We start from the raw sequence: 13189 nt of genomic DNA, 5'->3' as shown, positions 1-13189 counted from the left end.
GTGTGTCCCATAGATTCTGGTACGTTGTGTCTTTGTTCTCATTGGTTTCGAAGAATATCTTTATTTCTGCCTTCATTTCACTGTTTATCCAGTCAACATTCAAGAGCCAGTTGTTCGGTTTCCATGAAGTTGTGTGGTTCTGAGTTAGTTTCTTAATGAAAATGACTAAGTGTATGATCAGCCTACACTGGGCTGATTCTGTATTGTTTACGGAGAAAGCTACTGCAAGCATAATAAGAGTGTGAGCAACATGAAAGGGGCATGTTTAATATATTGCAAAAAAAATAATTTACTGTCAAAATCATTACATGAAAATAATGATTACCTATTTTAAGAATTTTACCTAATTATTAGACTTAAAAGTCTGATAAAATCTCTACCTAAAGGAAACTAGTAATTCATTCAAATGCCCACCAACAATAGACTGGATGAAAAAAATGTGGCACATATAAGCCATGGAATACTCTGCAGCCATAAAATGTGATGAATTTGTGTCCTTTGTAGGGCATGGATGAATCTGGAAACCATCATTCTCAACAAACTAACACAAGAACAGAAAATCAAACACTGCATGTTCTCACTCATAGGCAGGTGTTGAACAACGAGAACACATGGACACAGGGAGGGGAGCATCACACACTGGGGTTAATTGTGGGGAGACAAGGGGAGGGACAGCTGGGGGTGAGGAGTTTGGGGAGGGATTACGTGGGGAGAAATGCCAGATATAGGTGATGGGGGGATGGATGCAGCAAACCACATTGCCATGTGTGTACCTATGCAACAGACCTGCATGTTCTGCACATGTACCCCAGAACCTAAAGTACAATTTTAAAATATATACATATATATGTATGTATATGTATATATGCATATATGTATATATATGTGTGTATATATGTATATATGTGTGTGTGTGTGTTTATATATATATATATATATATATATATATATATATATAAATAATCACTTATTGAGCATTGCCACACATTTGTCACTGTTTCTATGTCATTGTGGTAAATTGACCTAGTTTATTTTAAAGTATGCCTCCAATTAGGCTTTTTTTCTAATTCAGGTTTGTCAAGCCTCAAGTTACCATAAAATCTCAAAATTGTACTATATGCTCAGTGTGTATGTTCAGCTACAAGGCTGTTGAATGCACAGAGGCAAGGATAACAATGATTTTATTCACTGGTCAGAGTAAAAAATTATTGATTGCTCTTTTGCTTATAGTATTCATCAAGATGAATAAGCTCCTTCAATATACTTTGCTCTATGGTTATTCTTTCAGCTGTTTCAGTGTAGGGCTTCCTAAAACAGAAGCCAACTGGGTGGATGTAATAAGTGATTTGAGAAGAATTCAAGATCTTATTCAAGTGAGTACTCATTTTTTCCATAAAATAGCTGGTATAATCGCTATGGAGTATGTCTCTCTTTGTGTTTTTCTGTCAGTCTCAAGGAAACCACACTTGAAACAGTAATATTTTTGTAGAATTTATGATCTTATGAAGCATGAAAAGAATCTTTTTCCTTACTGTTTTAGAATCTAATTATCTTTAAAAACATAATTTATAAGAGACCCAGCCTAATAAGTTCTAGTCTGCACAAGTGAGGGATTCTCTTCCTCTTTCTGGAGAAATCAGACATCTTGGTGGCACCTGCAGGGGGAATGACTTGACTCAGGGAAGAGCTGTTGCTTGTATACTAAAAACCCTCTTCTACCTAGAGAAAACAGGTGACCCGACCTAAGGATGTGTTCTTACCATAGCAGGTAATACCAGCTTCAGTGGAAGTCTCAATGGCACCAAGCATACTAAAATAGCAGCACAAAGTTTTGAAAACTAAATTGTCATTGGAATCGCAGCATTATAAAGTAGGTTAGAACTTGCATGCTAAATTCAAACGGGCTGACTGCACATTAAAACAGAAGATTTAAATAGGACCAGAGTGTTCTAATATAATAGACACAAAGCCAAGATACAATTGAAAATTATCCATTGTATCAAGAAGTAGAAAAGTTACAATTTGAATGAGAAAATATAATCAACAGACTACAAAATTGAAATGGATCAGATGTTGGAATTGTCTGACATGGATTTGAAAGCAGACATTATAAAAAGTGCTTCAAAAAGCAATTACAAATGCCCTTGAAGTAAATGAAAAAAGAAATGCCTTAACAAAGAAATAGAAGATATGAAAGGAACCATGTAGAAATTATAGAACTGAAAATATAACTGATATACAAAACAAACTGTAAAGGCTCATTAACAGACTGAATAACAGAGGAATAACAGTTAATTTGACAACAGAACACTAGAGAGACAACTGACTTAAAAAAAAATAAATAAAAAAGCATCAGTGATCTGGAGAACACTAACAAAAGATCCAGCATTCCTATGGTCAACATCGTAGAAGATTATGATAATACACCAAGTAAGAGAGAGAGATTGGCTAAGTTGACAACAAAACAAAACCCATTTATGCTATCTGTAAGCAGTTCACATCTAATATAATGACATATATAAGCTGAAATTTAAAAAAACAGATAAAGATATATACCATACTATAATGGGTTGAATAGTGCCCCCCAAATTCCACATCCACTTGAAACCTTAAGATGTGATCTTATTTTGAAATAATGTCTTTGCAAATATGATTAATGAAATTAAGATGAGATCATACTAGAGTGAGGTGGGGCCTAAATCCAATGACTAGTGCCTTTATTAGAAAAGGAAAGGACACAGAGGAACTCACTGGAAAGAAAGCCATGTGAAGACAGGGGAAGAGATCAGAGTGATGCAACTATAAGCCAAGGAAAGCCAGGGATTGACAGGATCCTTTATAACGTTGGGAAAGTCAAGAAAGTCTTCTTCTCTAGAGCCCTCAGAGAGAACGTGGCCCTACCAACACCTTGACTTCAGACTTCCAGTCTCCAAAACTCTAAATGAATAAATGTATGTTGTTTTAAACCACTCACTTTGTGGTAGTTTGTTACAGCAGCTCTAGACTGATATACATGCATACATTAATTTTAAAAAGCAGAAGTGGTTATATTAACATCAGATAAAGTAGACTTCACAGAAAATAAAGTTACTAGAATCAAGAAGGCCATTACATAATGATAAAAAATAAATCCGTGAGGAAAACATAAAGTTCTTAAATGTATACACATCAAACAACAAAGCCTCAAATTTTGTGAAGCAAAAAAATAATAGGACTAAAGGAGAAATAGACAAATCCACGATTATACTTGAGAACTTTACCATCTCCCCCTCAGTAACTAATAGAAATACTAGATGAAAAATCAGAAAGGGTATAAACATATAGCATAACCAACCAACAGGATTGAATTTAATACTTAGAGCAGTACACACAACAACAGCAGAACATACTTTTTTTTTTAATCAAGACTGAATATATACTGAGCCATAAATCAAACTTTAAAATGTTTTTCAAAACTTAAACCATGCAGAATTTGTTCTCAAACCAAAATGGAATCTAACAAGAAATCAAGAAATTAAATACAATGGACAAATTTCCAAATGCTTGGAAATTAAATACTATACCTCTGTATAATCCATGGGTCAAAGAATAAATCTCAAAACATATTCAAAATACATAGAATGAAAAAAATTAAATACAGCATATCAAGATATGTGCAATGCAGCTAAAGCAATACTAATAGGGACATTTTTAAAATCAAATGATTACATTAGAAAAAAAGGAGAATTATCAAATTAAAAATCTAAGTTACCACTTCAAGAAACTAGAAGAAGTAGAGCAAATTAAATTCAACACAAGCAGCACAAATAAAATGTTAAATATAAGAGCAGAAGTTAATGAAATTGAAATCAAGAATACAATAGAAAAAATAATGAAACATAAAACCAGTTATTTGAAAAACAAATGATATTTTTATATCCTTAATAAAGACTGACAAAAACAAAAAGAGAAAAGACACAAATCTAAGGAATAAAATTTGGGGCTATCAGTACAGAATCTGCAGTCATTCAAAGGATAATAAAAACTATGAGCAATTTTATGCTCACAGATCTGACAACTTAAAAGAAATGGACCAATTCTTCAGAAACCACAAACCACCAAAACATAATGAAGATAAAATAGACAATCTAAACACTCCTATAATTACTAAATACATTGAATTCATCATACACAGGCTCCCAAACAGGAATCCCCAAGCCTGCTGGTTACACTAAAACATTCTACCAAATATTTAGAGAAACATTAACAATTATAGTCTCTTCTAGAAAACAGAAGAGGAAGGAAAATTTTCCAGTTGGTTTTAGGAGGCCAGTATGACTCTGATGCTAAACCCAAATAAAGGCATTACAAAAAAGTACTACAAAAAATATCTCCCATTAACTTAGATATTAAAATCCTCAATAAAATATTAACAAATGAAATTCAACACTGTGTAAAAAGAATTATACACCATGACTGAGTGAGATTTATTTCAGGCATGCAAGTCTTGCTCAATTATTTGAAAATCAACCAGTGTAATCTACCATATCAACAGGCTAAAGAAGAAAATCATACGTAGAAAAGGTAACTGATAAAATGCCTCTTATGGGCTTAACCATGTCCCTCCCTATGCCCCTGGATTTAATGTTATGGTACTAATTGCCAGTATCTCCAAATGTGACTGTATTTTGAGGTAAGGTCAGTTAAAATGAGGTCATTAGGGCAGGTTCTAATCCAATATGACTGGTATCTTTAGAAAAACAGATAAGGGGCCAGGTGCGGTGGCTCAAGCCTGTAATCCCAGCACTTTGGGAGGCCGAGGCGGGTGGATCACGAGGTTGAGAGATCGAGACCATCCTGGTCAACATGGTGAAACCCCGTCTTTACTAAAAATACAAAAAATTAGCTGGGCATGGTGGCTCGTGCCTGTAATCCCAGCTACTCAGGAGGCTGAGGCAGGAGAATTGCCTGAACCCAGGAGGCGGAGGTTGCGGTGAGCCGAGATCGTGCCATTGCACTCCAGCCTGGGTAACAAGAGCGAAACTCCGTCTCAAAAAAAAAAAAAAAAAAAAAAAAAAAAAAAAAAAGGGAAAAAAAAAAAAAAGAAAAACAGATAAAGGATATAGATACACAGAGATGGAAAACCACGTGAAGACACTGGGAGAAAATGGCCATCTGTAAGCCAAGGAGAGAGCACGCCAGAGAAACCAAACCTGCTGGTCCCCTGATTTCAGACCTCTAGCCTCCTGAATTGTGAGAAAATAAAGTTATATTATTTGTGTTACTCAGTCTGTGGTACTTCTTATGGCAGCCCTACCATACTGATATAATGCCTATTGAAGATAAAATTTCTTAGCAAAGTAGGTGTGGAGAACTGCCTCAAGTTGATTCAAAACATGTACAAAAAACCTAGAGCTACCATACTTAATGGTGAGTGCAAGACTGAATGCTTTCCTAGTAGGACTGGACACTAGACAAGGATGTCTTTTCTCACCACTTTCACTCACCATAATTGTCTTAGTATTTTTGTTGCTTATAACAGAATACCTGAAATGGGTAATTTATAGGAAAGGAATTTATGTCTTATGGTTATGAGACTGAAAAGTGCAAGGTTGAGGAGCCACATCTAGTGAGGGCCTTCCTGCTGATGGGGGCTCTTTGGAGTCGAGCGGTGACACAGAACATCACATGGTGAGGGGCTGAGTGTGATAATGTGCTAGCTCAGGTATCTCTTCCTCTTCTTATAAAACTACCAGTTCCCCTTCTTTGATAACCCATTGATAGTTTAATCCATGAGTGGACTAATCTGTTGAAAAGAGCAGAGCCCTTGTGATTTAATAGCCTTTTAAAGCCCCACATGTCGATACTGCCGCATTGGGGATTAAGTTTCAACATGAATTTTGGAGGGGACATTCAAACCATGAAAATAATATTGGAAGTTTGGCCAAATTATGAAACAGGAGAGAAAAAAGTATATGAGGAGAAAACAAAGAAATAAAAGGCATGCAGATTGGAAAGGAAAATTATACATCACCCCAAATTTTTTGGAGAGAAAGTACTACAAATGGGTATATTTTGTTTAAAAAATAATGCAAATTAAAACCACAATGACATATTATTACATGCAGCTATAAGCATGTACAAAATAAAAGGATAATGATGATGCTAAGTAAATATGAATACACAAGGGTGATAACGCTGGCAAGGATGTGGAGAATCGGGATCCTTTCTGCATTGCTGGCGATGATGTAAAATGATACAACCACTCTATAAAATAGTTTGGCAGAATCCTATAAAACAAAACATGATTTGCCATGCAATACACATATTGTACTCTTAGACATTCATCCTAGACAAATGAAAACTTTTGTGCACTCAAATATGTACATGAATGTTCATAGAGGTTTTTTCATAACTGCCAAAAACAAGAAACAAATTTGCTTCAGTTGGTAAAAACTGTGGTGTATCATGTCAGGGAACACAATAGAGCAGTAAAAAGATGCAAACTCGTGATACCCACAAGTTGGGTGGATCTCCAGGGTATTGATGCGTGAAAAAAGCCAATCTTCATAAACAAACTGTGATACATCCATAAAATAGAATATTATCCAGTGATAGAAAGAAATAAGCTATCAAGCCATGAAAAGAAATGGAGAAACCTTCAAAGCCATATTGTTAAGTGAAAGATGTGGACACTGATCTGAAAAAGCTTCAAACTATATGATCCCAACTATGACATTTTGAAAAAGGCTAAACTATGGAGACAATAAAAAGATCAGTGGTTGCCAGGGGTTCAGAGGGAGGGAGAGATGGCTAGGCAATGCACAGGTAACTTTTAGAGCAGTGAAAATATTAATATATAATGAGGGATGACATTATATGTGCAACACAAATAATGAGCCCTAATTATCTTATACACTTAAGACCATAGACTTCATAATAATGTACCAATAGTGACTCATCAATTACAACAAACACACCACACTAAGACAAGATATTAACAATAGGGGAAACTGGGGTTGAGGGCAAAGGGGTGTGTAAGTCTCTGTAGTTTCTGCTAGTTTTTCTGTAAACCTAAATAGCTCATAAGAACATCTATCAATTCTTTGAAAAGCTAATTTCAGAAGGTTACATACTATTCGAGTCCATTTACGTAATATTCTTGAAATGACAAAATTATAGGAATGGAGAACAGAGAAGTGGTTGCCAGAAGTTAGAGAGATTGGTGGGTGATGAGGTATGTATGGGGAGAAAGGTGAGTTTGGTTATGAACGAATAGCTGGAGAATCCTTGTGGTGATGGAACTATTTTGTATCTTAACTGTGGTGGTGGTGATGTGAATCTATGCAAGTGATAAAATTGCATAAAACTTCACACATATGCCTGCACACAAACCGTGGCACTTAAAACTTGTGAAATCTGAACAAGGTGAGTGCATTGTATTCACATCAATTTTTTTATTCTAATACTGTACTGTGGTTATGCAAGATATCACCACTGGGGGAAGCTTGTTGAAGGGTACACAAGATCTCTCTGTATTTACTCTTACAATTTCAGTAGGTTGTTCTCATTATATTTAAAGCAGGGAATAGTTTTTAATATTGTCTAATTTCGTTTCCTTTCAGTCTATACATATTGATGCTACTTTATATACGGAAAGTGATGTTCATGTGAGTATACTTTTTTTCAAAGTTGCTATTTGTCTAATTATCAAAGTTTTTTAAAGTATATTTTTGTAATAACTAAAATGTGTAGTTTTAAAATCTAACTTTTGGTGTGTTTCTATGATATATTATCAATGAGTTTTATTAGTGATTGTTGAGGTGGTACTTGAGAACAGAGAATTACGTAAATGCTATTTTTGTAATGATGCCAAATCAAAATATTTTAAGTCTTTTCTATCAATGTCAAACAAGATACATTATACGTTTTTGTGATGCAATTAGATGCAAAAATCAGGTTAACTGATTCAAGAATAGCTGACCTATCAGTTATTTACAGTGCTGGAATTTATCACTATCTGCAATCATATTTTCTATAAATTGCTTAAAGTCATCTATGTTCTGCATTTTACATGGTTATCTACATTTGTCAGAAAAAGATTCTGACTGATTACTCTCTTTGTGAGAAAAGAAACATAATCCATGAAACTTATCAGAATTCAAACGTGATCTTGACCTTGTCTTATTAATACAGTGACGTTCCCTAAGGCATGTAGGATTTGTCATGCTGGTAGTGGTCGTTCCTTTGGGATTGTTGCTTAAACCAGGAAATGAATCCCCAGCTTCACCTCAGGGAAAACAAACTCTATTTCCTCTCTCCACTATTCCTCAATTACAACTTCTCTTACATAGATGACTTTCTAAGCATTGGAAAGAAGCAACAGTCAGAAACTAGAAAAAAGTTATTCACCAACCGATTGGGTCATGCTGCTGCACAAAGAAACTGTCTCCCTCCTCTCACTTCCGCGTGTTTTCTGTTTTCCTTTGCATTTTTTTTTTTTTTTGTAAAATAGAAAGTAGTCAATTAACCACCAAATTCAGCATCCTGAGATTGCTTTTTTGCAAGAAGATAACTTTGCAACCCATGGGTGATTCAAATTTAGATTTTAAAACGGACTCCACCACTTTTTCCTTGTGTTACCTTGGAAATTACTAAACATTTCTGAAGCTCAGTTTTATTATTGCTGATATAATGACAGTATTTGCCTTTCAACCCTAAGCAGTGGCTGTTGGGGTTGAGGAATATTTCAAGTGCTGAGCACATGGTTGTATTCCTTCATTTATTCATCCATTCAGTGAGCATTTGTGAAGTGCCTGCAGGCTCCCAGGCACTGTGCAAGGCATTGGGGACGCAAAGTCAAATAATGGTCAAATCCCCAGATATACCTTAAGTGTTTCCTTTCTTTTAAGTTCTTGTTAAAGTAAATCTTGTGGAAAATGTATTTTTGTGGTTCCTAAGAGATCCTTTTCTGATTTGGTCACCCTATGTGTGGACACCAGTCCTGCTTTGATTTTTCTAATAAATTTATTGGAATTACTTTTCTCCCTGCGGGAACTTTGGAACTTGATAGAATAGTGTAATTAGCAGCTACCACTATTTAAAATGTTAACAACACAATTTGTTTCTAAAGATTCTTGCAAATGCACTGTCTATATTGATGCTTTCAGAGTCTAAGGCCAGTATTATTACCCTTTCCACAGGGGAAATCTGCTCAGTGAGAAAAATTGGCCACAATTTCCACATTTTCTGGTTTCATATTGCCATCCTTCTTCATTGTGTCTTGGTTTGTTTTGGTTTTGATTTTAAAGCCAAAAGAAAAAAAAAGTTGCCTCTAATGTAAAATTTCTTAAGGATATTGTATATCTTCATGAAATATTTGGATTGACTTTTTAAAAACCGAAATTACATCAGTGTGAAAATGAATAGTCAGAAAAAAATTAATTATTCTTTATAACTTTTATTTTTAGCCCAGGTGCAAAGTAACAGCAATGAAGTGCTTTCTCTTGGAGTTACAAGTTATTTCACTTGAGTCCAACAATACAAATATTAATGATACCATAGAAAATCTTCTCATCCTAGCAAACAGAAGTTTATCTTCTAATGGGGTGAGTTTTCCAATAGTTGCTTAGAGTTGCATCTTATATTTTGGGCCTGATTTGGTAAAGTCAGTCATGGACAAGAAGATCCCCCTAAGGGGCACTCAGGAGAAGGAGCTCTGTTTCAGTGGAGTGGCATCCAAAAGTGGCACCATCTCCAGCATGCACACAATGCTAAACTGTTCAATGATTTATTCAGTAGACAGACATTTACAGAATAATGCCAGGTAGTGTGCTTCAGTGCTAGAATTGTCACTGTGAGCCAGACAAACAGGTGATTGACCTCAAGGTGTTTATTTTCAGGTGCAGTGGATAGACATTAATCTCATTACATACTCAAGTGTCTAACATTGATAATCCTAACTTACATTTATTGGGTTATTACTGTGTGCCAGACACTATTCTTTGAGCTTTAAATTGATAATTCATTTAATCCTCATGACAAATCTGTGAGATAGTTATCTTTATTTTTATTTGAATGTTGAAGAAATTGTAGCACTGAGAGCTTGGATCACTCACTCCAGTTCATGTACCTAGCAAAATGGGGGGGGGGTCACAATTCTTACCCAAGTAGTCTGTCTGCAGAGTCTGTAATCTCATGAGAAGATAAATGCTTTAAAAGGATAACAATGAAAATATTAACAATTCGAGTACAATCTGGGACATCCCAGGCAACTTGAGCAGTAGAGGGTTCCAGGAGAGCAAATTCAGGTACTCCTATAAAAGTCTGGGGAAGAGCTGTGCAAAGGCCCTGAAGTGCAAAGAATTATGGCTTTTGTGACAAAACACCAGTGGTCAAAGCAAGGTAGAGAGAATGCAGTTTTGCAACAAAGAAGGCATAATCAAATTAGTTCATTGCAAAAATACTTTTTAGCCCTCAAGAGACAGTATGAAAAAATACCCATAATCCCTGCTGTTAAAGAGGGAAGAAACAGAAGTAAACCAATCACTCAGCACATGAGTAATAAGTTAGTTAGTTATTAAGTCCAGTGATGAAAAAGGAGTCAGGGTAGGAGGACTAGGGTTCCAATTTAAGGTAGGCTCAACTAATAAGCTGCCATTTGACAAAGATGTGAGGAATGAGCCTTAAGGGTATCTAAGGACATATGTTCAGGCAGAGACAACTGAAAATGCAAAGACCGTGAGCTTGTGTGAGTGAACTCCATGACTTTTCTCTAAAAATACAAGGCTGCTTTAGGTCTTTGCTTCAGGGTCACCTTCTCAGTGATGTTACCTATTTACAGGTGCAATCTCTTCCCTATTTGAGCACTCCCTGGCCCTTTCTCTGCATGTCCCATATCTGGCACATGATATATTTTACCTAATGGGCATTGTCTGTTTTTCCCTACTAGAATGTCAGCTTAAAAGGGACAGGTGTCTTTGTTTTTTATTAGTACTGGATTCAAATTCCCAGAACAGTGTCTCAAATATTTTTAATACTTTATGTATTTATGAAATGAACTCATTAAGGTTTATAATACTCTTATGCTGTTATCTCCATCTTATTGATGGAGAGAGTGGGCCATGCAACAAATAATTCATGACAAAATAAATGATGAGCTCCTTAATATGAATGTTGATATTCACCCTCATCATGACAGAGCGTGACATACGTGCTGGAACCTGTGGGCAGGACTGCACAGTCAGAAGACGTGAATGTGAAGAATTTCAGTTGATTATGTCAGTTGAGATGAGTCAATATCTCTGTCTTCCTATCTGACATGATTATTTTCAGGATCAAATAGGACAGCATTTTATGAAATGTGACAGTGCTTGGCATAGAGGATGTGCTTGATAAATGTTGGTGATTCTGAATTCCAAATAGTTAATGGATATAAAATCTAGTTTTTATTTTTGATGGCACAGCCTTCATGGTTCAGATGACCTCTAAAAACGTTATTCTTAGTTGCTGTATTTGGAGTATTCTAGTAACCATTTGTAGTATTCACCTAAATGGCTCAATTCCACCAGTGGGTGATTACAATGTGTCAGCCCTGTGTTAAATGTTAGGGAAACAAACATACTGTCTTTGCACTTCTGGTACACAGCTTAGGGAATAGTATTACAATATAAAAAGAGTAAAAGTTCACAATTTGAATAGAATACATGAGATGCTGTGAGCGAGGTCTGAACAAGGGGTTCTGAGATGTAAAGATGGGATGTTGAGTCCAGCCCTGGGAGCTCAGGACTTCAGAGAAGCCTCCCTAAAAGAATACCTGAGTAATCTTAAGTGCAAGTAGCAGCAGCTAAAATAGGAAAGAAGGTAACAGAGAGAAAAGCAAAGGCAGAGATACATCTAATAGCATGCTGTACCTGGCAAAGAAAGCCAGGCACTCACTCAGTATTCCTAGAGCATAACATTGAGGCATTGGGGATACGTGAAATAAATAGGTAAGGAGCAGTTCATGAAGAGCCTGTGTGCTATGCAGAGAGGCATGGACTTTATGCTAGAAGCAGATGCTAAGAAACCATTGATGGGCTTTAAGCAGGAAGCAGGAAGTTCATGGTCTGATAGACACAGCTTATTTTTCTCAATGCCCTTAACCCATTATTGGAAAAATAAACTCATATCAAATCTCCCCGTTCTTTTTTCTCATAGTTCTTCCTAATATACTATTAATTTGCTGACGTTTTCATATCTCAAGAACTTACCATATGGTTCAAACGGTATGATATTCCCATGAACATATATTTAATTTAATTATAAATTGCCAATTTAATCCTTTCTTTATATTTTACAGAATATTACAGAATCTGGATGCAAAGAATGTGAGGAATTGGAGGAAAAAAATATTAAAGAATTTTTGCAGAGTTTTGTACATATTGTACAAATGTTCATCTACACTTCTTGATTGCAACTGATTCTTTTTAAAGTGTCTGTTATTAACAAACATCACCCTGCTGCTTAGACATAACAAAACAGCATTTCAAATGTGCTAAAAACAAGATTTTTTTGTCAAGAAGATGATCGGATCTTGGATCAGATGAAGTCTTAGAAATGAAGGCATAAAAATGTCATTCAGTAATATATAGTAACTATGAACTTCTCTCAGATGTACTTTACTCATTTGTTTTTAATTTATTATTGAAATTGTACATATTTGTGGAATAATGTAAAAATGTTGAATAAAAATGTATACAGGTGTTGTCATTTGAAGTTGCACTGATATTTTTTCCTCTTATAGCAAAATAGAGAGCATTTGCTTAAGGGTGATAGTCGAATTATGTATTGGTGGGGCTGGGTGCCAATGCTGCAGGTCAATGGCTATGTTGTTGTGTTCCTGCCAGTGTGGCACCACTGACTGCCAGCTCTCATTGACTTTCTTACAAAGCAAAGCAACCAGAGGAAGAATTTGCTATCAATAAGCAAAAGAAGAACTATATGTGAACCCTCTTCTTTACACTGTAATTTAGGTATTGATATATAAAGCAACTGTTATGGAATAAATTGCAATGCCCAGCATATAATGTGCATCAGTAAATCTTGGTGGTGATTGGAATAATAAACTTCTACTGATGGGTAGAACGGTGTGCAAACTTGTCCAACCCACGGATTGCGGGCTGCATGCAACCAACACAATTTTGTAAACTTTCGTAAATCTAATTTTTAG

General features: G+C 35.6%; 1 protein-coding gene across 7 annotated transcripts in view; it reads left to right on the top strand.

The window, feature by feature from the left end:
- IL15 (interleukin 15) overlaps window positions 1-12735 on the top strand; it is a 99557-nt gene extending 86822 nt beyond the window's left edge. For all 7 annotated transcript variants that reach the window (XM_010338646.3, XM_074396878.1, XM_074396879.1 and 4 more), the window contains 4 exons: window positions 1289-1373; window positions 7605-7649; window positions 9450-9587; window positions 12320-12735. In XM_010338646.3, coding sequence (XP_010336948.1) covers window positions 1289-1373; window positions 7605-7649; window positions 9450-9587; window positions 12320-12430 — 379 coding nt within the window. In that variant the 3' untranslated portion in view covers window positions 12431-12735. The remainder of the gene's footprint in view (window positions 1-1288; window positions 1374-7604; window positions 7650-9449; window positions 9588-12319) is intronic.
- The last annotated feature ends 454 nt before the right edge of the window (window positions 12736-13189 follow it).

The sequence above is a fragment of the Saimiri boliviensis genome, chromosome 3, assembly GCF_048565385.1.
Source record: "Saimiri boliviensis isolate mSaiBol1 chromosome 3, mSaiBol1.pri, whole genome shotgun sequence".
NCBI lineage: Eukaryota > Metazoa > Chordata > Mammalia > Primates > Cebidae > Saimiri > Saimiri boliviensis.
The sequence above is the reverse complement of the archived record's forward strand: the minus strand, read 5'-3'. Positions and strand labels throughout refer to the sequence as shown.